The sequence below is a fragment of the Anomaloglossus baeobatrachus genome, chromosome 6, assembly GCF_048569485.1.
Source record: "Anomaloglossus baeobatrachus isolate aAnoBae1 chromosome 6, aAnoBae1.hap1, whole genome shotgun sequence".
NCBI classification, from domain to species: domain Eukaryota; kingdom Metazoa; phylum Chordata; class Amphibia; order Anura; family Aromobatidae; genus Anomaloglossus; species Anomaloglossus baeobatrachus.
Window position 1 is genome coordinate 59485071 of NC_134358.1, and position 27469 is coordinate 59512539.

The 27469-nt window shown below is 44.1% G+C and overlaps 1 protein-coding gene across 7 annotated transcripts in view; it reads left to right on the forward strand.

Annotated features, from left to right (window-relative positions):
• Positions 1-27469, forward strand: part of CSMD3 (CUB and Sushi multiple domains 3) — a 2007504-nt gene that overhangs the window by 1038339 nt on the left and 941696 nt on the right. For all 7 annotated transcript variants that reach the window (XM_075352941.1, XM_075352934.1, XM_075352935.1 and 4 more), the window contains 2 exons: positions 10843-11025; positions 23750-24076. In XM_075352941.1, the coding sequence (XP_075209056.1) occupies positions 10843-11025; positions 23750-24076 (510 nt within the window). The remainder of the gene's footprint in view (positions 1-10842; positions 11026-23749; positions 24077-27469) is intronic.

The window sequence follows — 27469 nt, forward strand, 5'->3', positions numbered from 1 at the left end:
AGCACACGCTAAACACTATTCGGAGTCAGGGGGTGGGACAACAGGAAGGGGAGGAATTACAGGAGGATTCATATGCGCAAGGGACAACAACATCACCAAGGTCCAGACGTTCATCATCACCAACGCAGCAGGCATGGGACCATGGGGCACAGGGATCAACAAGGGCGCATAGTAGCAGGCGAAATGTTGAGGAAGGTGCAGGAGAACATGAAGAAATGGAGGACGAACTGTCCATGGACATGGAAGACTCAGCGGATGAGGGAGACCTTGGTCAAATTTCAGTTGAAAGAGGTTGGGGGGAGATGTCAGAGGAAGAAAGAACGGGTAGCACCTCTATGCCACAAACACAGCGTGGACTTGGTCCGCATGGCTGCGCAAGACACATGAGTGCCTTCTTGTTGCACTACCTCTAACATGACCCTCGTATTGTCAAAATTAGAAGTGATGATGACTACTGGATTGCCACACTATTAGATCCCCGGTACAAGTCCAAATTTTGTGACATAATTCCAGCCATAGAAAGGGACGCACGTATGCAGGAGTATCAGCAGAAGCCGTTACTCGATCTTAGCTCGGCTTTTCCACCAAACAACAGTGCAGGTGCAGGGAGTGATTCTCCCAGTTGTAACTTGACAAACATGGGACGGTCTCGTCATCTTCAACAGTCTACCCGTACCAATAGGACTGTATCTGGTGCTGGTAACAGCAATTTTATGGAATCTTTTCATAATTTTTTTAGACCCTCCTTTGCAAGGCCACCAGAGACAACAAGTCTGACACATAGTCAACGGCTGGAGAGGATGATACAGGAGTATCTCCAAATGAACATCGATGCCATAACTTTGCAAATGGAGCCTTGCTCATTTTGGGCTTCAAATCTAGAAAAATGTCCAGAGCTCTCCAGTTACGCCTTGGAGATTTTGTCGTGTCCAGCTGCCAGCGTTGTCTCTGAACGTGTCTTCAGTGCTGCTAGGTGTGTGCTGACAGATAAGCGCACGCGTCTGTCCAGTGACAATGTGGACAGACTAACGTTCATCAAAATGAACAAGTCATGGATCCACCAGGAATTTACTACCCCTGTGTCATCCTGGGGAGAGTAAATGCTTGTGGATTTGGAATGTGCTTGATGCAAATCTAGCTGTGAAGTGTACAACTAGGGCACAAGTGCTGCCACTGAATGGGTGGGTGTGTGTGGGGCACAATTTTTTGAAAAAAGGGAGACTCCGCTTGGAATAACCCTTGCTTACATTGTTTTTAAAAGAAGCCAAGATGAACAGAGCTGGGATCAGCAAAGACTTTGCTACCTACCCCGGTGTCATCCTGGGGACGGTTAAGTATGGCGTATTTTTGAATATGCTTGATGAAAATCTAGCTGTGAAGTGTACAACTGGGGCACAACTGCTGCCACTGAAGGGGTGGGTGTGTATGGGGCACAATTTTTGGAAAAAAGGGAGACTCCGCTTGGAGTAACCCTTGCTTACATTGTTTTTAAAAGAAGCCAAGATGAACAGAGCTGGGATCAGCAAAGACTTTGCTACCTACCCCGGTGTCATCCTGGGGAGGGTTAATTATGGCGTATTTTTGATTGTGCTTGATGCAAATCAAAACATCCTGCTTGCAACTAGGGCACAAGTGCTGCCACTGATAAGGTGTCTGTGTGGCCCAATTTTTGGAAAAAAGGGAGACTCCGCTTGGAGTAACCCTTGCTTACATTGTTTCTAAAAGAAGCTAAGATGAACAGAGCTGGGATCAGGAAAGACTTTGCTACCTACCCCGGTGTCATCCTGGGGACGGTTAATTATGGCGTATATTTGAATGTGCTTGATGCAAATCTAGCTGTGAAGTGTACAACTGGGGCACAACTGCTGCCACTGAATGGGTGGGTGTGTGTGTGGCCCAATTTTTGGAAAAAAAGGGAGACTCCGCTTGGAGTAACCCTTGATTGCTGTGTTTTTTTAAAATGATCCAAGATGAACAGAGCTGGGATCAGGAAAGACTTTGCTACCTACCCCGGTGTCATCCTGGGGACGGTTAAGAATAGCGTATTTTTGAATGTGCTTGATGCAAATCTAGCTGTGAAGTGTACAACTGGGGCACAACTGCTGCCACTGAATGGGTGGGTGTGTGTGGGGCCCAATTTTTGGAAAAAAAGGGAGACTCCGCTTGGAGTAACCCTTGATTGCTGTGTTTTTTAAAAATGATCCAAGATGAACAGAGCTGGGATCAGGAAACACTTTGCTACCTACCCCGGTGTCATCCTGGGGACGGTTAAGAATAGCGTATTTTTGAATGTGCTTGATGCAAATCTAGCTGTGAAGTGTACAACTGGGGCACAACTGCTGCCACTGAATGGGTGGGTGTGTGTGGGGCCCAATTTTTGGAAAAAAAGTGAGACTCCGCTTGGAGTAACCCTTGATTGCTGTGTTTTTTTAAAATGATCCAAGATGAACAGAGCTGGGATCAGGAAAAACTTTGCTACCTACCCCGGTGTCATCCTGGGGACGGTTAAGAATAGCGTATTTTTGAATGTGCTTGATGCAAATCTAGCTGTGAAGTGTACAACTAGGGCACAAGTGCTGCCACTGAATGAGTGGGTGTGTGTTTGGCACAATTTTTGGAAAAAAGGGAGACTCCGCTTGGAGTCACCTTGCGGTGTTTTACATGATTTTAGAAGGGCGTGCCATGCCTATATCTGTGTGTCCTCTTCTTTTTCCTTGTCCAGCTGTTTTGTTTTCGCATGAGTATATGTCCTTGTCATTTTCCCATGTGTTTGTGTTGTGTTGTGAGTTGTTTGTCACCTTTTGGACACCTTTGAGGGTGTTTTCTAGGTGTTTTTATGTGTTTGTGAATGCCTGCCATTGTTTCCTATGCAGTTCGAGTTCGGTTCGTCAAACGTTCGACAAACCGAACTTGAACGGGAGCTCCGTTCGACGAACCGACCTCGAGCCGAACCGGGACCGGTTTGCTCATCTCTAATGGGCACCCACTAAACGTTGGTAGCAGTAAGCTATGGAAGCTGACCAAGCATAGCGAGGTATGTGGCCAGGGGACCGGATTGTCCAAATCTGGTTCTCCAAATGATTTGGTGGGCTCAGTGTTGGGCACTGGAGAAGTCCTGTAATATACCAGCTGGAAGCATTGTGCCCACAGGATTGAAGGGAGATAACCATGGCTGTTCCCTCATTGTTCACTAGGTCAATTGTCCTCCAAATGATGCAGACTAATACACTATAAGGGGTTGATGAAATAGGTAATCATAAGGCATTCCACAAATTAGCATATAAAAGGCGCATGGGACAGTCTCACATCCAACTATGGCTCATGTACAGTTAGGTCCAGAAATATTTGGACAGTGACACAATTTTCGCGAGTTGGGCTCTGCATGCCACCACATTGGATTTGAAATGAAACCTCTATAACAGAATTCAAGTGCAGATTGTAACGTTTAATTTGAAGGTTTGAACAAAAATATCTGATAGAAATTGTAGGAATTGTACACATTTCTTTACAAACACTCCACATTTTAGGAGGTCAAAAGTAATTGGACAAATAAACCAAACCCAAACAAAATATTTTTATTCTCAATATTTTGTTGCGAATCCTTTGGAGGCAATCACTGCCTTAAGTCTGGAACCCATGGACATCACCAAACACTGGGTTTCCTCCTTTTTAATGCTTTGCCAGGCCTTTACAGCCGCAGCCTTCAGGTCTTGCTTGTTTGTTGGTCTTTCTGTCTTAAGTCTGGATTTGAGCAAGTGAAATGCATGCTCAATTGGGTTAAGATCTGGTGATTGACTTGGCCATTACAGAATGTTCCACTTTTTTGCACTCATGAACTCCTGGGTGGCTTTGGCTGTATGCTTGGGGTCATTGTCCATCTGTACTATGAAGCGCCGTCCGATCAACTTTGCGGCATTTGGCTGAATCTGGGCTGAAAGTATATCCCGGTACACTTCAGAATTCATCCGGCTACTCTTGTCTGCTGTTATGTCATCAATAAACACAAGTGACCCAGTGCCATTGAAAGCCATGCATGCCCATGTCATCACGTTGCCTCCACCATGTTTTACAGAGGATGTGGTGTGCCTTGGATCATGTGCCGTTCCCTTTCTTCTCCAAACTTTTTTCTTCCCATCATTCTGGTACAGGTTGATCTTTGTCTCATCTGTCCATAGAATACTTTTCCAGAACTGAGCTGGCTTCATGAGGTGTTTTTCAGCAAATTTAACTCTGGCCTGTCTATTTTTAGAATTGATGAATGGTTTGCATCTAGATGTGAACCCTTTGTATCTACTTTCATGGAGTCTTCTCTTTACTGTTGACTTAGAGACAGATACACCTACTTCACTGAGAGTGTTCTGGACTTCAGTTGATGTTGTGAACGGGTTCTTCTTCACCAAAGAAAGTATGCGGCGATCATCCACCACTGTTGTTATCCGTGGACGCCCAGGCCTTTTTGAGTTCCCAAGCTCACCAGTCAATTCCTTTTTTCTCAAAATGTACCCGACTGTTGATTTTGCTACTCCAAGCATGTCTGCTATCTCTCTGATGGATTTTTTCTTTTTTTTCAGCCTCAGGATGTTCTGCTTCACCTCAATTGAGAGTTCCTTAGACCGCATGTTGTCTGGTCACAGCAACAGCTTCCAAATGCAAAACCACACACCTGTAATCAACCCCAGACCTTTTAACTACTTCATTGATTACAGGTTAACGAGGGAGACGCCTTCAGAGTTAATTGCAGCCCTTAGAGTCCCTTGTCCAATTACTTTTGGTCCCTTGAAAATGAGGAGGCTATGCATTGCAGAGCTATGATTCCTAAACCCTTTCTCCGATTTGGATGTGAAAACTCTCATATTGCAGCTGGGAGTGTGCACTTTCAGTCCATATTATATATATAATTGTATCTCTGAACATGTTTTTGTAAACAGCTAAAATAACAAAACTTGTGTCACTGTCCAAATATTTCTGGACCTAACTGTACCTTGAACAACGGATAGTACTTTTGCCATAATTAAGAATAGTTCACCTCCCCCACAAGTGACCAAATTGTTCTCAGTAACGATGAGTCCTCACAGGGAGAAATAGAAATAATGTATTGGAAGCTATCTACAGATTAGTTCAGAGATATACAAAGGAGACAAATTATGGATGTCTCCTATGACCCCACTCCACCACCACCGCCCCGGTAAGCAATATCCATTTTGTAAGACTAAAGGGTGCTTTTACATGCTGTGACATCGCTAACGATATATCGTCATGGTCACGTCGTTAGTGACGCACATCCAGCACTATTAGCGACATCGCAGCGTGTGACACCAAAGAGCGACGATCAACGATCACAAAATCGTTCAAAATCGATGATCGTTGACACGTCGCTCCTTTTCATAATGTTGTTGCTGCTGCAGGTACGATGTTGTTCGTCATTCCTGTGGCAGCACACATCGCTACGTGTGACACAGCAGGAACGACAAACATCTCCTTACCTCCATCCACCGGCAATGCGGAAGGAAGGAGGTGGGCGGGATGTTACGTCCCGCTCATCTCCGCTCCTCCCTCCGCTTTTATTGGACGGCTGCTGTGTGACGTCGCTGTGATGCCGCACAAACTGCTCCCTTAGAAAGGAGGCGGTTTGCCGGCCAGAGCGACGTCGCAGGTGATTGCCCATGTCGCACAACCGATGGGGGCGGGTACGCACGCTAGCTATATCGGTAACGATATCGCAGCGTGTAACATACCCTTTACTCCTATTTTACCCCCCGTTTTGGGGGAAAAGGTGCATCTTACAATCTGGAAACTACGGTACATACATGTGAACTTGTCATAAGTGCATTGTTCAGACTCCAACTCCTGCACTCCTTTCCTTTAGGCTGGTAGATGCTAAGTACAAATAGTACTGACTGCTCACCTTTAGGGCTCATGTTTACAACCTTAATTTCTTGTAAGAGTGCTATCCATGGTTTGCACAGAGTACTAGTACCTATGATATCCTATGGGGCTGTGCACCTGTCTGAAAGAGTGGTCAACAGGAAAAATTGAAGACGTCCAATTTTAATCTGTGGGGTCAGATTCAAGTTGGAAATGCAAGTTTATGAGTCCATGAAAAAAATCAGACTGTGCTTGGATGTATCCGAGTTCGGTGCGATTTTTACGACTAATAGAATGGAGAAGGTGGATAAACGTTTTATCTCTCCATGTACAAGAAAAACTGATGGCACTTTGATCAGACACGGATCAAAGTCTGACCAGGATAATCCAACCGTTTTTATCGTATGGGAAGAAATCAGTCAGTGGATCCATAAAGGAAATATGGCGAACAGATCGATGAAGTTTTAACAGTACAGTTTAGAATCACTTTTATACAAGAAGTATGGAAATTCTGATAATTATCTTCATTACAATATTTTTGCATATTACAAACTCAGCTTTAAAATAATTAAAAAAAACCTCTAATTGTATTGCCCATTCTATGCATTTTTGTGGAAATAATATATTTTCTAAAACAAAACCTGTGACCCTGAATTAATTAATGAGTCCTTGCATTATTCCTCACTCACGTTATGCACTCACCTGTTATTGCTTCCCTACAATTATCATCTCACCTGTTGATTCTATTAGTTTTTATTACGGACCTTTGGGTCATCTCTCCCACCGAGCAGCACATTAACGCCATCCTCCTGCATTTATTCTTTAAGCCTCAGCAAAAATGTGTCACTTATGTAAGTAACCTACTAGACATATGGCGCACGCAGTAAAAGAATACTTGCTTAGACTGTTGATTTAGTTTTATAACTCTTCGAGCTAATTGTGTTTTATTACATTGCTTGCACTCAGAATGAATCGCATATTAGGTGACTCGTGGGGATAATATACAACAAATAAAAAGGCAATTCCCATTCATAACAACCCAATGTTACTGCACTTGGGAGCCTACTACTGGCTGCTTTCAGGAATAAGAGGCCAAGCAGGTTATCAATTTTGAATAGAACATCTGTAAGATTTGACAGTTTAAAATCTCTTTTTTTGATACTTTTCTAACTTTTAATTGTTTGGAAACTACAAAATCTAAATGTGGCTATAAAAAGTGCAATTTACATAAAAATAGTTTATAACCTTACAGTAAATGAATTGCATTAAGGTGCATAGTATATCCATAAAATAATATTCCATATGGGAAAAAAATAGGATTTTTTTTTAATAACTTGGTTCTGGGATACAAGCTCTTACTGAAGAGACCCAGCTATGTATAGAGATGTTATTACATCGTCCATGGGGGAAAAAAGTATCAAAGTAGATTGTATCTGTTGTGGGTATGACATGGTAACCAGGAGTAACGGCACCTAGACTGGCCCTCAAGCCAGAGACCCTAAACAGTCCCTTATTCCAGAGGTAGGCTTGATAGTAGCCATATCTGGACCTCCAGCATGGCCCTAACTCCTGAGCATCCCTGGTTTAACACCCTCTCTGCCCCACCCCCTGGGGAGGTCTGGGACAGGAGTAAAGAATCCCATAAATACCAATAGAAAGGGGAAAACTAAAGTTCAAGCTCAGTGCAAGCACACGATGGGAAAAGACAATACGTGGTTAGGGAAAAATGAAGTACAAGGAGGAAATAAACAAACATGAAGGATATTTCTACAGCTCACCAAATAGCATACAACCATTCACCAACAACTGGTCACCATGCACAAAGACCAATAACACTGGTGCAAAGCTAGGGCTATCTTCGGCATCTGAGGCTAGGTTCCACCATCTTTTAAATGGTGGAGGCGTCTGTGATAGGACATCTGCAACCTGTGACACCAGCAACCATTCATCAGCCAGCAGGAATTAACTTCTGCTAAACTGAAGACCAGAGAGCAAAAACAGTTGATGCCCGACTCTGGCTGAGCAATTAAGAAGCATCAGGTTGCCTGCCAAACTCTATAATGTGAATAGAGTCTGAAGTTGCCAAGACAGGATCAGTCAAGCTTAAACTCCTTCAAAAGGAAGAGATCCATAATTAGACAGCATTGTTTGGGGAATCAGTACAGAGAAGGGTAGTTGTTGAATGAATAAGGTGACTACGATGCAGCAAACACAGTTGGGACTCTTCAATAATCAATATTCCTCTGAGCTTCATCTAATACTGCTTATTCAGGTAACCAGTACTCCAATCTGAATCCATGGACTTTGATAGTTTTTTTTATTTCTCCTTATCTGTTAAGAAAGCCATCTAGTATGCTTTGAGATTTTCTGACCCAAAGAATAACAAAAGAATGGGCTTCAAATTAGCTAAATTACAATAAAATATCATATTCACATATTCACCTTGCCCTTTCCATGTTCAGAAGCCATAATTCTCCATCAGTCCTCTACTAGCTTCCAAAGGGTCCCACTTTTGCACCAGTCTGCTTCTTTGGTGGCAAATCCAACAAAAGTTAGGCTGTGACACATGTTCTGAGATTATAAAATCAGAACATATTTCTAGGTTTAACCACTGAAATGCTGTGGACAAATAAATGCATTAGGGTCTTATCCAAATTTAAAAGAGAATTTTGGTTGGTTATGTGCTCACCTTGTGAGGTTTTGTCACCCAGAACAACCAGTGGTAATTGTAAAAATAGAGCGGCCACAAGATCCGCAGGCCCATAGGCTGAAACAGAATGTAGTAACCAGGAGAAAACGTGGATAAAGCTGTGCTGCTGTAGATGAAAAGAAGGTCCAAATCGTTGGATAGTAGATAAGGGAGCTTTATTCAATGCGTTTCTAAGTGAAACCCCACTTTTTTATCAGGAAATGCAACAACTTACAAAATATTGGCAGTGAACTGGTTTAAATAGAACAAATATTCAAAAAAGAGCCTCAAGTGAACACATGACATTAGACCAAGGTTCAAAGGGTTACTGGCAATCCTGGTCAAATATTCGTAATACTTAAAAGCATAACTTTTTATTAATAATTTATACATAAGAAGATATGCCTTAAAGAAAAGAAAAAAGGAAGAAAAAATAATAGAAAAAGTTGAGTGGGAAACTGAAGACTTTGAACCTTTGTCTACTGGTATTAGAGTGTTAGCACAAGTCGGCACTGTGCCACTCGAGAGTACCAGATTACAACACCAGAATTAGACTTTAAAAATAAAAATATAGGAAAACTATCCATGTAATTTACCAGAACTGGAGCTTAAAAATAGAAAAAACTCTCTCTATGAAATATGGTAATAAAAACATAAATATAAATATATTGTGGTTATAAATATATTTAATCAGAGTAATAATGTGAATAAAAATTAGGAGAATAAAGAAATATAGCATTAGGTTTAGCAATTGTCAAAAACAATGAGTGGTATCTCATCGGAGCTGGGAAATTAAAAAGCTAGTGGAGCATGGGCAGAAATGGGTGAAAGGCTGGATGAGAACAATATTTTATTATTTTTTTTTAACCCCTGGCTTATTGAAATGTTCTAAAATAGCGGCAGGCTGGCCACAAATATGTATTCTCAAAAAGTTGGATCAGCTAAAAACTCTAAAGCAGGCTTTACACGCAACGACATTGCTAACGAGATGTCGTTGGGGTCACGGAACTCGTGACCCACATCTGGCCTCGTTAGCGACGTTGTTGCGTGTGAAATGCAGGAATGACCGTTAATGATCAAAATTACTTACTTAATCATTGATTGTTGACACGTCGTTCCTTTCCCGATTATCGTTGCTGTTGCAGGATGCAGGTTGTTCGTAGTTCCAGCGGCAGCACACATCGCTATGTGTGACGCCGCAGGAGTGAGGAACATCACCGTACCTGCGGCCGCCCGCAATGAGGAAGGAAGGAGGTGGGCGGGATGTTCGGCCCACTCATCTCCACCCCTCCGCTTCTATTGGGCGGCCGCTTCGTGACGTCGCTGTGACGCCGAACGAACCGCCCCCTTAGAAAGGAGGCGGTTCGCTGGCCACAGCAACGTCGCTAGGCAGGTAAGAATGTGTGCCAGGTCCTAGCGATGTTCTGCGCCACGGGCAGTGATTTGCCCGTGATGCACAACCGACGGGTGCTTTCACCAGCGACATCGCTAGCGATGTCGCTGTGTGTAAAGCCCGCTTTAGTTTTGAGCTAATTTTAAAAATCTGATTGGTTTAGAATCAATTGTCTAGTTTGACTGATATGAACTGTTATGTAAACTTATCACAACTTGCTTGTTTGTCACTTGTAACAAATATACAGGGTGATCCAAAAGTAGGTGGACAGTATGTGTAATAGGGTTATGAAGGGGGAGATTTATCAAACATGGTGTAAAGTGAAACTGACTCAGTTGCTTTTAGCAACCAATCAGATTCCACTTTTCATTTTTCACACTCTTTGGAAAATGAAAGCTGGAATCTGATTGGTTGCTAAGGGCAACTGAGTCAGTTTCACTTTACACCATGTTATTATTTTCTGTCCACCTACTTTTGGACCACCCTGTATATTTTATTGCAATCCTGCCTGTGATGAGAACCCAAAATAATCTCTACAAAATAGAAAGTATCAGCCTTTTAAGAGGCTAAATGGGCTAAGAAGTAGCGGCAAAATTTGTTTTTGGTTTTATACAGATAGTGACATGCAAAATCTTACTTAAAAATCTAAAAATCTTACTTAAAATGTTTAACTTAATAAGTTTACATGAATAATAAGACATTTATTGGTGACACTTCCTATTCAGAAACTTTAACTACCGTATAACTGTCAGACTGGATTGTGGTACATGACGTATACATTTTGTTCTTTTGGTTATTACAAGATCTCTACTGAAGTTTTTGATTTATTTTATAGGATAATAAACAACATCCTGTGTGATCAATTGTTTTTTTTTTCTTTTTCTTATTTTTATAGAAATTGAAAAGGAAAGTTGCGGTGACCCTGGGACACCATTATATGGTATTCGGGAAGGAGATGGCTTTTCCAATGGAGATGTCTTAAGATTTGAATGTCAGTTCGGATTTGAATTAATTGGACAAAAATCAATATCCTGCAAAGAAAATAATCAATGGTCTGCCAATATACCAATATGTATCTGTAAGTATGCTGTCTTCAAGATATTCATATATATATATATATATATATATATATATATACACACACACACACAAACCATATTTTTCGGTTTATAAGACGCACCAGATTATAAGACGCACCCCAAATTTAGAGAAAAAAAAGATGAAAAAAGGGGTCCATCTTGTAATCCGGTGGTCTCTTACTGGTGGTGGCAGCGGTGGTGGAGCGGGTCACAGGATGCAGGCCAGTGCGGGCAGTGGGTGTTCCAGATGCTGTGCAGTAGGCAACTTCCAGAAACTGTGGGGCACTGTGTCGGCGCATGCACAGATGAGATCTCAAGCCGAGAGCTCCATCTCTGCATGCGCCGCCTACGGGTGCCATTATTTGAGGCCCACACCATCGACATCTTCAGGATGCCCTTACAGCACAGCACCCAAGGCCCCAGCACAGCACCCTGCAGACCCCAGGTACCCCTCTCCACAACCTCATGGTAAGGTGCAAATGGATTATAAGATGCACGCCTCATTTTCCTGCAAAAATTTTGGGAGGAAAAGTGCATCATATAATACAAAAAATACGGCATATATATATATATATATATTCTTTTTTAACACAACAGTTATTATTATTAATCCTTTTGCATTACTAAATTTTGCAGTGTTACTCAGAAGTAGAGATGAGCGAACCGGTCCCGGTTCGGCTCGAGGTCGGTTCGCCGAACGGACCTCCCGTTCGAGTTCGGCTCGTCGAACGTTCGACGAACCGAACTCGAGCCAATAGGAAACAATGGCAGGCAATCACAAACACAGTAAAACACCTAGAAAACACCCTCAAAGGTGTCCAAAAGGTGACAAACAACTCAAACACATTGGAAAGTGACAAGGACATATACTCATGCGAAAACAAAACAGCTGGACAAGGAAAAAGAGGAGGACACACAGATATAGGCATGGCACGCCATTCTAAAATCATGTAAAACACCGCAAGGTGACTCCAAGCATAGTCTCCCTTTTTTTCCAAAAATTGGGCCCCACACCCACCCACCCATTCAGTGGCAGCAGTTGGGCCCCAGTTGCACAATTCACAGCTAGATTTGCAGCAAGCACATTCAAAAATACGCCATTCTTATCCGTCCCCAGGATGACACCGGGGTAGGTAGCAAAGTCTTTCCTGATCCCAGCTCTGTTCATCTTGGCTTCTTTTAAAAACACAGCAAGCAAGGGTTACTCCAAGCGGAGTCTCCCTTTTTTTCCAAAAATTGGGCCCCACACACACCCACCCATTCAGTGTCAGCACTTGTGCCCTAGTTGTACACTTCACAGCTAGATTTGCATCAAGCACATTCAAAAATACGCCATTCTTATCCGTCCCCAGGATGACACCGGGGTAGGTAGATAAAGTCTTTGCTGACCCATGACTTGTTCATCTTGGCTTCTTTTAAAAACAATGTAAGCAAGGGTTACTCCAAGCGGAGTCTCCCTTTTTTTCCAAAAATTGGGCCCCACACACACCCACCCATTCAGTGGCAGCACTTGAGCCCTAGTTGTACACTTCACAGCTAGATTTGCATCAAGCACATTCCAAAATACGCCATAATTAACCGTCCCCAGCATGACACCGGGGTAGGTAGCAAAGTCTTTCCTGATCCCAGCTCTGTTCATCTTGGCTTCTTTTAAAAACACAGCAAGCAAGGGTTACTCCAAGCGGAGTCTCCCTTTTTTTTCCAAAAATTGGGCCCCACACACCCACCCATTCAGTGGCAGCACTTGTGCCCTAGTTGTACACTTCACAGCTACATTTGCATCAAGCATATTCAAAAATACGCCATTCTTATCCGTCCCCAGGATGACACCGGGGTAGGTAGATAAAGTCTTTGCTGACCCATGACTTGTTCATCTTGGCTTCTTTTAAAAACAATGTAAGCAAGGGTTACTCCAAGCGGAGTCTCCCTTTTTTTCCAAAAATTGTGCCCCACACACACCCACCCATTCAGTGGCAGCACTTGTGCCCTAGTTGTACACTTCACAGCTACATTTGCATCAAGCACATTCCAAAATACGCCATTCTTATCCGTCCCCAGGATGACACCGGGGTAGGTAGCAAAGTCTTTCCTGATCCCAGCTCTGTTCATCTTGGCTTCTTTTAAAAACACAGCAAGCAAGGGTTACTCCAAGCGGAGTCTCCCTTTTTTTCCAAAAATTGGGCCCCACACACCCACCCATTCAGTGGCAGCACTTGTGCCCTAGTTGTACACTTCACAGCTACATTTGCATCAAGCACATTCCAAAATACGCCATTCTTATCCGTCCCCAGGATGACACCGGGGTAGGTAGCAAAGTCTTTCCTGATCCCAGCTCTGTTCATCTTGGCTTCTTTTAAAAACACAGCAAGCAAGGGTTACTCCAAGCGGAGTCTCCCTTTTTTTTCCAAAAATTGGGCCCCACACACACCCACCCATTCAGTGGCAGCACTTGTGCCCTAGTTGTACACTTCACAGCTAGATTTGCATCAAGCACATTCCAAAATACGCCATTCTTATCCGTCCCCAGGATGACACCGGGGTAGGTAGATAAAGTCTTTGCTGACCCATGACTTGTTCATCTTGGCTTCTTTTAAAAACAATGTAAGCAAGGGTTACTCCAAGCGGAGTCTCCCTTTTTTCCAAAAATTGGGCCCCACACAGACACCTTATCAGTGGCAGCACTTGTGCCCTAGTTGCAAACAGGATGTTTTGATTTGCATCAAGCACATTCCAAATCAACAAGCATTTACTCTCCCCAGGATGACACAGGGGTAGTAAATTCCTTCTGGATCCATGACTTGTTCATTTTGATGAACGTCAGTCTGTCCACATTGTCACTGGACAGACGCGTGCGCTTATCTGTCAGCACACACCCAGCAGCACTGAATACACGTTCAGAGACAACGCTGGCAGCTGGACACGACAAAATCTCCAAGGCGTAAGTTGCGAGCTCTGGCCATTTTTCTAGGTTTGAAGCCCAAAAGGAGCAAGGCTCCAGTTGCACAGTCATGGCATCGATGTTCATTTGGAGATACTGCTGTATCATCCTCTCCAGCCGTTGACTATGTGCCAGACTTGTTGTCTCTGGTGGCCTTGCAAAAGAGGGTCTAAAAAAATTATGAAAAGATTCCATAAAATTGCTGTTACCGGCACCAGATACGGTCCTACTGGTACGGGTAGACTGTTGAAGATGACGAGACCGTCCCATGTTTGTCAAGTTACAACTGGGAGATTCCCTCCCTGCACCTGCACGGTTGTTTGGTGGAAAAGCCGAGCTAAGATCGAGTAACAGCTTCTGCTGATACTCCTACATACGTGCGTCCCTTTCTATGGCTGGAATTATGTCACAAAATTTGGACTTGTACCGGGGATCTAATAGTGTGGCAATCCAGTAGTCATCATCACTTCTAATTTTGACAATACGACTGTCATGTTGGAGGTAGTGCAACAAAAAGGCACTCATGTGTCTTGCGCAGCCATGCGGACCAAGTCCTTGCTGTGTTTGTGGCATAGAGGTGCTACCCGTTCTTTCTTCCTCTGACATCTCCCCCCAACCTCTTTCAACTGAAATTTGACCAAGGTCTCCCTCATCCGCTGAGTCTTCCATGTCCATGGACAGTTCGTCCTCCATTTCTTCATGTTCTCCTGCACCTTGCTCAACATTTCGCCTGCTACTATGCGCCCTTGTCGATCCCTGTCCCCCATGGTCCCATGCCTGCTGCGTTGGTGATGATGAACGTCTGGACCTTGGTGATGTTGTTGTCCCTTGCGCATATGAATCCTCCTGTAGTTCCTCCCCTTCATGTTGTCCCACCCCCTGACTCCGAATAGTGTTTAGCGTGTGCTCCAGCATGTAAATGACTGGAATCGTCATGCTGATAATGGCATTGTCAGAGCTAAACATATTCGTCGCCATGTCGCAACTGTGCAGAAGGGTGCATAGGTCCTTGATCTGAGACCACTCCATCAGGGTGATCTGCCCCACCTCTGCATCTTGTTGGCCCAGGCTATACGTCATGACGTATTGCACCAGGGCTCTGCGGTGCTGCCACAGTCGCTGTAACATGTGGAGAGTTGAATTCCAGCGTGTCGCCACATCGCATTTCAGGCGATGAACCGGCAGGCCGAAAGACTTCTGGAGCGATGCAAGTCGCTCTGCTGCGGCGCTTGAACGGCGGAAGTGAGCTGACAGTTTTCGTGCCCTGTTCAGAAGGCCATCTAGGCCGGGATAGTGTGTTAAAAATTTCTGGACGACAAGGTTCAACACGTGAGCCATACAAGGTACGTGTGTCACCTTGCCCAGGCGAAGTGCCGCACCCAGGTTTGCAGCATTGTCGCACACGGCCTTACCAGGCTGCAGGTTGAGTGGAGACAACCATTTATTAAACTCGGACTGCAGAGCTGACCACAACTCCTCAGCTGTGTGACTCTTATTCCCAAGACATGTCAAGCTAAAGACCGCCTGATGCCGTTGCGCTCTGCTGCCAGCATAGTAATGAGGGGTGCGTGATTCCTTCTGCGCAGTGAGAACGCTGGTGGCCTGACCAGGCAGGCTTGGGGCGGAGGTGGAGGACCCAGATGAGGTGGAGGATGCAGAAGCTGTGGCGGAACTTGGACAGACATAGGATTGACACACAAGTCGTGGGGACGGCAAGACTTGTGCAGCAGACCCTTCACCATCTATCACCATAGTTACCCAGTGCCCAGTCAGCGACATGTAACGTCCCTGTCCATGCTTACTGGTCCAAGTATCGGTGGTGAAATGCACCCGTTCACACACAGAGTTTCTCAAGGAAGCGGTGATGTTGTGTGCGACATGCTGGTGTAGCGCGGGCACACCTTTCTTAGAGAAGTAGTGGCGACTAGGCATCTGGTACTGGGGCACAGCGACAGACATAAGGTCTCTAAAATCCTGTGTGTCCACTAGGCGGAAAGGCAGCATTTCGTTAGCCAACAGCTTACAGAGGGATAGAGTCAACCTCTTAGCTTTGTCATGGGTCGGAGGAAGTGGCCTTTTATTTGACCACATCTGAGGGACAGAGATCTGGCTGCTGTGTGTAGACGGTGTTGAGTAGGGTGTCCCTGGAAAAATGCAGGTTTGTGAGGAAAGTGCAGGCGGAGACATGATGTTGCCTTGATCCAACGTTGGTGCTATCGATGTCTGAGAGAGCTGTACACACTCACTTGTTTCCCCTTCCAAACCAACTGACGACCTTACAAGCAAACTGCCTGTTGCGGTTACAGTGGTGGAAGTTTTGCGTGGAAAAACAGGTGTGACAGCTGTCCCCACAGTCCTAGAAGATGAAGAGCGCGCGGATGCACTGGAAGGGGCGGGCGGTGGATGGTTCGCTCCGCTAGGCCGCATTGCAGCACGGTGAGCTTCCCACCGGGACTTATGATATTTATTCATGTGACGATTCATGGAAGAAGTTGTCAAACTGCTGAGGTTTTGACCTCTACTAAGAGAATCATGACAAATGTTACATATCACATGATTTGGGCGATCTTTTTTGATGTCAAAAAAGGACCAGGCTAGGCAAGGCTTAGAGGCCATGCGACCTGTTGATCCACCCCGAATAATGCTCATAGGCAGAGTGGTGGCTGAGGATGCAGTTGTAGACGTGCTACCAGTGCTCCGACTCTGTCCAGGAAGGCGCAAGGTAACTTCGTCGTCGGTTGCATCCTCCTCCACCGCCTCTGTTGACCTCCTCGAGTGCCTGACTGGGGGTTGACAGTAGGTGGGATCTAGAACGTCATCATCAATTGTTGTGTTTGCACTCCCCTCCCCCTCAGACCGAGCCTCTTCTTGCCCTGACCGAATATTTAAGTTGTCATCCCAATCGGGTATCTGCGTCTCATCTTCATCAGTATGTTCCTCATTGTCTATAACCACAGGTGTTACAGTTTGTGACAAAGGGTCAACATTATGCTCAGAAACTTGGTCCTCACGGCCTGAATCAGAGTCACAAAGGTTCTGGGCATCACTGCAGACCATTTCCTGTTCTGTACTCACTGTAGCTTGGGAGCAGACCTCTGATTCCCAGGCTATAGTGTGACTGAACAGCTCTGCAGACTCAGCCATCTCAGTTCCACCATACTGTGCAGGGCTGATGGAGACTTCAGAGCTGGGAGAAATCAAGTGTGATTGGGATGACAACTCAGAGGACTGGTGTTTTTTGGATGCGGTACTTGAAGTGGCTGAGAGGGCACTTGTTGGACCACTTGAGATCCATTCAAGCATTTTCCTTTTTTGCCCATCATCTACCTTTCTTCCTGTTGTTCGTGTCCGTAAAAAAGGGAGCACATCGGATTGTCCACGGTAAGTAGTAGACATCTTACTTTTGCTGGTAGATGGTCTATCTTCAGCAGATGATAATGGAGCTTTGCCACCTTCCCCACGGACAAAACCTTTTTTGCCTTTTCCACCACGCCTCTTCCCCTTTCCACCAGCATCTGTCATTTTGCCACTCATGTTGATTGCGACAAGATTGTGGACTGAAAATGTGGTAGTAAAAATTGAGAGGTGGTGAAGATTGCAGTGGTGGTCTAGCTTTATTAACAGCAGAATAATAAAGAATAAATATCCCTGACAATGCAACTTAGTTATAATTAGTTGGAGTGTGCAACGCAGGCAGATGCGCTCTGCAAATGTCTTGGCACTAGTGGGACTATAGCAAAGTCCAATAGCCACGTATAGGATGCCACTAGGTACACTGAGTGTTTGCTAGTATAATGGCTTAGTTATAATTAGTTGGAGTGTGCAACGCAGGCAGACGTGCTGCAAATGTCTTGGCACTAGTGGGACTATAGCAAAGTCCAATAGCCACGTATAGGATGCCACTAGGTACACTGAGTGTTTGCTAGTATAATGGCTTAGTTATAATTAGTTGGAGTGTGCAACACAGGCAGATGCGCTCTGCAAATGTCTTGGCACTAGTGGGACTATAGCAAAGTCCAATAGCCACGTATAGGATGCCACTAGGTACACTGAGTGTTTGCTAGTATAATGGCTTAGTTATAATTAGTTGGAGTGTGCAACGCAGGCAGACGTGCTGCAAATGTCTTGGCACTAGTGGGACTATAGCAAAGTCCAATAGCCACGTATATGATGCCACTAGGTACACTGAGTGTTTGCTAGTATAATGGCTTAGTTATAATTAGTTGGAGTGTGCAACGCAGGCAGACGTGCTGCAAATGTCTTGGCACTAGTGGGACTATAGCAAAGTCCAATAGCCACGTATAGGATGCCACTAGGTACACTGAGTGTTTGCTAGTATAATGGCTTAGTTATAATTAGTTGGAGTGTGCAACGCAGGCAGACGTGCTGCAAATGTCTTGGCACTAGTGGGACTATAGCAAAGTCCAATAGCCACGTATAGGATGCCACTAGGTACACTGAGTGTTTGCTAGTATAATGGCTTAGTTATAATTAGTTGGAGTGTGCAACGCAGGCAGATGCGCTCTGCAAATGTCTTGGCACTAGTGGGACTATAGCAAAGTCCAATAGCCACGTATAGGATGCCATTAGGTACACTGAGTGTTTGCTAGTATAATGGCTTAGTTATAATTAGTTGGAGTGTGCAACGCAGGCAGATGCGCTCTGCAAATGTCTTGGCACTAGTGGGACTATAGCAAAGTCCAATAGCCACGTATAGGATGCCACTAGGTACACTGAGTGTTTGCTAGTATAATGGCTTCGTTATAATTAGTTGGAGTGTGCAATGCAGGCAGATGCGCTCTGCAAATGTCTTGGCACTAGTGGGACTATAGCAAAGTCCAATAGACACGTATAGGATGCCACTAGGTACACTGAGTGTTTGCTAGTATAATGGCTTCGTTATAATTAGTTGGAGTGTGCAATGCAGGCAGACGTGCTCTGCAAATGTCTTTGCACTAGTGGGACTATAGCAAAGTCCAATAGACACGTTTAGGATGTCACTAGGTACACTGAGTGTTTGCTAGTATAATGGCTTAGTTATAATTAGTTGTAGTGTGCAATGCAGGCAGACGTGCTCTGCAAATGTCTTGGCACTAGTGGGACTATAGCAAAGTCCAATAGCCACAGATAGGATGCCACTAGGTACACTGAGTGTTTGCTAGTATAATGGCTTAGTTATGAGTTGGAGTGTGCAGAGGACAGGAGGGTACAGTGCCAGGATTGTGGTGCTCTGGGTAGAGGAATGGAAGCCTGCCTTTCTATTCCCTCCTAATGGTGAAATGCAGGGAGGAAATCCCTGACCTTGGCTGCACAGACGCTGGCGCTGTTTTCAGGACCTGTCACCTTAACTCTGACCCTGCCGGTTTGAGCCCTTAAAAGGACTGCTATAAAGTGCTCTCCCTATGCTGTCTAACGCTGTGTATGCAGCGCATACAGCTGTATCGGCTATAGGACTCAGGATGACGGAGCTGCGACACTGATGTCTGACACCAAAGACGCAGAAGGCAGATAATGGCGATCGTGAAGAAAATGTCCGGTTTTATAATGCAGGGACATGTGACATGCAGATCCTATCACACATGCCGTTGATTCTCTGGCTCAAAGTCCACTTAGCTGTGTGTGTGTCTGGGATTGGCTGACATGTTGGCCCGCCCCACAAGACGCGCGCGCTTAGGGAAGGAAGACAAGAAAAAAAAAAAAAAAATGGCGATCGCCATTATAGAAACAGCAGTGATCTGAAGGCGCTGTTCACGCACACTATACACTGAAATGTGATAATAGTTTGATTCACAGAGTGACTTACACTATTACAGCAGAAACCAAGCTATGATTTAGCTGTTTTTTGGCTGCTAGAACCGTTCTTGAACGTTTCTAGAACTATCGAGCTTTTGCAAAAAGCTCGAGTTCTAGTTCGATCTAGAACATGCCCCAAAATCACTCGAGCCTAGAACTGGAGAACCACGAACCACGAACCGCGCTCAACTCTACTCAGAAGTGGAGATACAACAGATTTGGATCCATAGCAAATGTTTTAAACTATGAACCACAAATATACTGTTTTAGCAATATGACATTATATTATCCTGGCTTCTGCAAAGAGTATTCCGTTTTTGTTTTTTCTTTAAGCAGCTTTTCAGTTCCACAGATATTGGCCTGTTTATTTAGGGTGTCTTTTTATGGTCTTTTCTATGAGGATGTTACTAGCATTATAATTATGCAGAGCGGCCAACAGACATGCTTCAAAGGATCCTGTGAGCCACGCACAGGGCCGGCTCACAGGTTTTTGTGGGCTCTGGGCGAAAGAGTCTCAGTGAGCCCCATCCACACATAGACATGCACAGATACATACTTATACAGACATACGTACACATATATATGTAAAGAGAAATTCACAAAAACACATATAAATAGACATAAATCTATACGCAGTGATATTCATTGACATACATAGATATATACATCATACATGCACACACAGACACAGAGATAGTTCTAATATTGGGAAGCCGGCAACAGCCTTGTCTCCATCCAGCTCCTCCTAGGCATGTGTCTGTGCCATGCTGATTGGTGGCCATCACTAACAGACATGATCCAGATAGAGAACACTGACACTGCTGTATATACATCACAAGAGAGGCTGGGGACATACACATTACTGTGGGGCATATATATTACTGAGGAAAGGGGTATACAGCAATGGGGGGCATACAGCTCTAGAGGGGGCAGTGGCTCTGGGGTGGAGGGGTGACATGCATCTCTGGGGGTATACAACTCGGGGAGGTATACAGCACTGGGGTGGGGGGACATACAGCTCTGAGGGGGTTTACAGCACCGGGGTTGAAGTGACATACAATTCTGGGGGTATAGTAGTATGCAGCCCCCATATTCCTCCATATAGTGTTATGAAGCCCCCATAGTCCTCCACATAGTATTATGTAGCCCCCATGTAGTATTATGCAGCCCCCATATGGCACTATGCAGCGTCTATATGGCACTATGCAGCCCCGCTATGGCACTATGCAATCAACAAATGGCACTATGCAATCCCCATATAACATTAAGCATCCCCCATATAGCACAATGCAGACCCAGATAGCATTAGGCACCTTCATGTAGTATACAGCCCGCATATAGCACAGTGCAGACCCAGATAGCATTAGGCACCTTCATGTAGTATACAGCTGCCATATAGCACAGTGCAGACTCAGATAGCATTAGGCACCTTCATGTAGTATACAGCCCGCATATAGGACAGTGCAGACCCAAATAGCATTAGGCATTCTCATGTAGTATACAGCCCCATATAGCACAATTCAGACCCAGATAGCATTAGGCACCCTCATGTAGTATACAGCTGCCATATAGAACAGTGCAGACCCAGATAGCATTAGGCACCTCATGTAGTATACAGCCTGTATATAGCACAGTGCAGACCCAGATAGCATTAGGCACCCTCATGTAGTATACAGCGCCATAGAGCATATTGCAGACCCAGATAGCATTAGGCACCTTCATGTAGTATACAGCCTGTATATAGTACAATGCAGACCCAGATAGCTTTAGGCACCCTCATGTAGCTTACAGCCACCATATAGCCCAGTGCAGAGCCAGATAGCATTAGGCACCCTCATGTAGTATATAGCCGCCATATAGCACAGTGCAGGCCCAGATAGCCTTAGGCACCTTCATGTAGTATACAGCCCCCATGATCGTCAGGCCACCATGATTACATACATACTCACTTTTCCTCATTCCCCCGCTGCTCCAGTCTTCTTAGTGCGTCCACTGCAGTCCTGCTCTGACCTCACTGCAGGCGCGCAGTGGTAACGTCACTGCACTCTGCTGCAGTGCTGTCAGAACACCGACAGTCACAGCGGGACAATGATGAGAGCGGGAGCACGCCGCTCCGTCTCTCAATATTGCTTTCAATTGTACAAGCACCTGCGATGCTGATAGAATTGAAAGTATGATTCTCGGCGGGGGGAGGCCGGTGACAGCGCTGGCACCAGACCCCCTGCCACTGCGAGTGGGTACCCCTGACAGCCCAGGGGCCCGGCATTTGACCGGGTTTGCCGGGTGCTGACCCCGGGCCTAGCCACGCCCCATTGGTAAGGATCATAAAAGTTAGCACCAAGTAGAAAGACCCATATCTCTAGAATCGAATAGTGAATAAAAAAAAATAAAATATGGAATATTTGGGAGCAGCAGTAAAAAAAGAAAAAAAAGACAACTTTTGACTTGCTAAAAGGTCCTTTCACCAAAAATAGCCTATCATTTTTAAAAAATAATTCTGCCTCTCAAAAAATGAAGAAAAATGCAGTCTGAAAGTATTTTAAGCACTAATTATAACTACATTTTCCAAAATTCATCAGCTTGGAAACAAATATATTCAATGCAAACCAAATGTTCATTATTATGCTTGAAACCTCCTACAAAAACCTTCAAATAAAATAAACATATAGAAAGCATAGTAAAGATAAAAAAAAATGCTCACCTGTCCTGCCTCATAGCTCCTGTCTGCTCCGCTGTTTTTTTTTTTATTTGGACAACCTCTACTTCAGTTTGGTGCGGTGTCTTCTGCCGGTGTCACACGGTGCGATATATCGTACCGTGTGACACCTACGAACGACTGTGAACGAGCAAAAATACTCACCTTATCGTTGCTCGTTGACACCTCATTCATTTTCAAAATGTCGGTCCTCCTTCTGTGCTGGTTGTTCATCGTTCCCGTGGCAGCACACGTCGCTCCATGTGACACCCCGGGAACGACGAACACAGCTTACCTGCGTCCCGCCGGCAATGAGGAAGGAAGGAGGTGGGCGGGATGTTGCGTCCCGCTCACCTCCGCCCCTCTGCTTCTATTGGCCGGCTGCCGTGTGACGTCGCTTTGACTCCACACCAACTGCCCCCTTAGAAAGGAGGCGGTTCGCCAGCCACAGCGACGTCGTTAGGTAGGTAAGTATGTGTGACGGGTGTTAGCGATGTTGTGCGCCACGGGCAGCCATTTGACCGTGATGCACAACCGATGGGGGCAGGTGCTTTCACCAGCATCATTGCTAGCAATGTCGCTGCATGTAAAGCAGCTTAAAGAGTGCTTAACCATTTATTGAGGCAATCAAAGCATCCAAATGTATACTAAAATGAAAAAAAATATCTAGTCAGACAGATAGATGGATAAAATATAGGTAAAGAGATGATGTTTTTGTGCTTTCAGCACTTTAATGGCGATGCCAGATATGCAGATATATGAATACTACATTTTTGCCAACTAAAGAGCTTATGTTAAGCGGTACCTTTCTGTTACAGCCTTCGAATTAAAATAAGTTGGTTGTCCCCGTGGTAAACACAGTTAATCCTAATATTTTACACTGAGAAATTTTATACCATCTGTTGTTTAGCGTTGAGTAAAGACATTCAGCAAGTTAATGAAGATTTGTATAATTAAGCTAAGGTTTTTGGGTTTTTTTTATTTCCAAGTCTTGGTTTTTTTTTTCTTAATTTGAACAAACCCATAATCCTGTTTTCTGTTACATTGAGAATGATTTTACATCGGTCTTGTATGTAACCCGCGTAACCGGAGTCATTTTCAATGGAGAGTTTTTGCATAGAGAGAAACCAATTACAGCTGACAATTGTAATGCTCATTTGGACACCGCCCAGGGATTAAACCGGCACGTAGGCAATCAAAAACTAACAAACTGCATGTTATGTAAATTTTGAAAAGTAAAGTGGAGAGCTTGCTAAAACCTGCCTGCTCGCTAATTTATTGTATTTCATTTTTACAGTTCCATGCCTGTCAAATTTTACTGCACCGATGGGAACCGTCCTTTCTCCTGACTACCCAGAAGGTTACGGAAACAATTTAAACTGCATCTGGACCATCATTTCGGATCCAGGAAGCCGGATACATTTGTCGTTTAATGATTTTGACTTGGAGTCACAGTTTGATTTCTTGGCTATTAAAGATGGTGATTCTTTAGACTCTCCAATATTAGGAACGTTTACCGGAGCTGAAGTCCCATCTCATCTTACTAGTAATAATCACATTCTACGGTTGGAATTCCAAGCAGATCATTCTATGTCTGGACGTGGGTTTAATATTACGTATAGCAGTAAGTGAGATTTTTTTTTTTTATGCGGCTTATGCAACAGATACAGCATGAGAGTAACAATATTGGAATATGTTTTTGTGTAACTGCTAAAAGCAAAATGCATCTGTGGCACCCCTGCAGCTTCAGGCGCCATAAGGTACTTTGACTTCACCCGAGGTGCAGTATTCTTCTCGGATACGGAGGAGGTTGTCACTGGTAATCACCACCAAAACACTCATCCTACAAATAACACGGGAGCTCTTCCACTGGGACTGGGCGTCACATCTGAGAGTCTGATTCCAGTGGTGTGTCACTTACTGGGCTGCTTGCTGTAGATTTCACAAAATCACTATTTAATCAGCAGGAGATTATCATTAGAGGATTAGTAGACCTGCTGCCTGGTAGTCCTCCACATTCATGAACTCTGTATAGCCCCACCTCCATCACTGATTGGTAACTTTCTGTTTACCCTGTATATGGGTAGAAAGTTGGCAATCAGTGATGTGGGCGGGGTTACGCAGAGCTCAACAGTCAAATAACTGCTAGATCTACAGCAAATAAAATAATGATTTTATCAAAATGACTGCAAGCAGCTAAGTAAGTGATGCATCACTGAAATCACAGTCTCTGTCTGTACATTATGCTGCTCTCAGACAAGGTAACAAAAAAATAGTGACAGATTCCCTTTAAGGTATCCATATACTACCATTATCATTACACCAAATGATTAAATCAAAGTATTACCACCAAAGTCGTGACTACCTCAATTCATGATCATAAAAAAGGCTAATAATTTAGGGGAAACCATTGATCATATGGTCAAATGTTGTTGTGAATCTCTGAGAGCAGAATTTTAGAAGCAAGGTTGGTTCCTTTTCACCTAAAGGCCCCTTGATGATGAAATTGTGGGGTGCCAATGGGTTGCATTGGCAATTGAGGGCACACTAAAGACCCCAGTGCCTGCCATGATGGTACTTCAGTGAAGCCCATAATTTTCTCGATATATTGCAATACTATTGTATTATATTATTATTATTATTATTGTATTATTATTATTATTATACTGCAGTAAATACAAGCTTTGTCACGTTGTTCATCATACTGTAGAAATTTCTGCATGTTTGTAGAAATCCTACAAGGAACACCAGTGGTAATTTCTGATGATCTCTTCAATTAATGCCTGAAAAATGCAGGCAGAGTGTTATCATCTTTCATTTGTTATTGCAGGTAATGATGTGGTGTTATGGGGAGATACAGGGAGATAGGATGGTACAGGGGTCCTAGGCTGACCCTATAACTAGGGACCATGAGCTGTCCCTTATTTCAATGGTAGACTTAGTGGTAGTCAGGGTCTAGCCTCCAACTTGACCCTGTCTCCTGTCCAGGCCTTAACAACTGTGCCCCCACCACTCAGGGGATTGACCCGGATGGAGCCCAACAACCCACCAACACAGAACAACAGATGGGGGTAACAAAAAACCTCTTACACACCAAAAACCTACACCAGGAACAATCAAGGAACTGCGGGTGAGGAATAATATGGGAAAGGAGGTAGAATAAAAACACTCATCTAGCACAAACTGCAGCAGGTAGCACATCAGCAACCACTACGTTCTCTCTCCTCTCAGGCTAGCTCCTAACTGGATAGAATAACCAGCTCAATACCCAGGAAGCAGAGGGCTTATATCCCGGATGGAAGTGATTAAGTGCTGACATCTGAGCAAGTCTGCTGCTGTACCAGTGAAGTTATCAACTCTAAATGTGCCCAAAGAAAAAACTACATTTAAAGTGCATGGCCGAGATGGTTAATGAGAAAGCTGACCCTGAGTCTGTCCTTATACACATAACAGGTGGACAAAACAATCACTGATCTCGGGGAGATCAGTGAGCGAAAACACTGCCGGCAGCCATCAAAGGCGCTCAACACAGTGAAATCCTAGGTGCATTGCCCCCTGGGAAGTATGCAAATTAAAAAGGTCCATGGACCCTCTGTTAAGAGTCTCGACACGGAAAATAGCTAGATATCTCTCTGGGAAGGATCTAACCAAGGAGTAGCTCTTTTTAGAAGACCACAAAAAACACCTTATTAAGTGTCCCTTTTAGTCAATATCAAACTCTTGATGAGTTTAAAGATATGATAAGGGAAGTACCAAGGTCTTGCTGGTCTACTAAGCATTGCTTCCACCTGGCCAGAATCCTACTCCACACTGATGAGGGGTAATACCCTGAAACAGCTGTGGATGGATACCTGGCCTTGGTATTTCCCTTGTCATATCTTTAAACTCGTCAAGAGCTGGATATTGACTAAAAGGGCCACTTAATATGGTGGTTAATGTGGTCTCCTAAAAAGAGCCACTCCTTAGCTAGGTCCTTCCCGGAGGGATATCTGGCTATTTTCCGTGTCGAGACTCCCAACAGAGGCTCCACGGACTTTTTTAATTTGTACACATAACAAGTGGGCAGAGCTCATCCTTCGGCCAGTTGCCTTACAGTTTGTAGAAAGAAGAAGGGTGAAATGGCAAATTTTTTAATTTTATTTTTACAAACGGACATGTTTACAATGAAAATGCGTGCATTTCTCTACAATTTTGCACCCACGTCCAATTAAAAAAAAAAATACCTTTAAGTGAGTCAGTAGCTTGAAGTTTTGATTAAACTGATGGTAGAATTTACTATTTAAAGAAAATGTCTGTTCTTATTGCTGGAACTAAACAAGTAATTGCTTCTGCCAAGGCCAGAATTGTGCAATTAATACCAATATAAATTTAGTGTCTTTTCAAAGTGACACTAGTGGATTATGCTGTCACTAATAAGTTCTCAAAGTGTAATTGTGTAGCATTAACATTAAATTGACTGTGACATATGTCACGCCAGCTTGGTACATAAAACTGATGTTTTGCCAGTAGGGGTTTTCTTTCACAATGCTAAATATTCTCACTCAGCTGAAGTTCACTTACCATGCGTGACTTACAGTGATATCCTATCCTTTTCATGCTAAGGAAATATTGATTAAATATTACTAAAAAAGGTTTATGATATATGCACCTATCTATTCCTGAAATTATTATTATTATTATTATTTACTATTATAGCTCCATTTATTCCATGGTGCTTTACAAGTGAAAGAGGGTACACGTACAACAATCATTAACACTGCAAAACAGACTGGTATAGGAGGAGAGAGGACCCTGCCCGCGAGGGCTCACAGTCTACAGGGGATGGGTGATGGTACAATAGGTGAGGACAGAGCTGGTTGTGCAGTGGTGTACTGGACTGAGGGCTATTGTAGGTTGTAGGCTTGTTGGAAGAGGTGGGTCTTGAGGTTCCTCTTGAAGCTTTCCACGGTAGAGGAGAGTCTGATATGCTGAGGTAGAGCGTTCCAGAGTATGGGGGAGGCACGGGAGAAATCTTGTA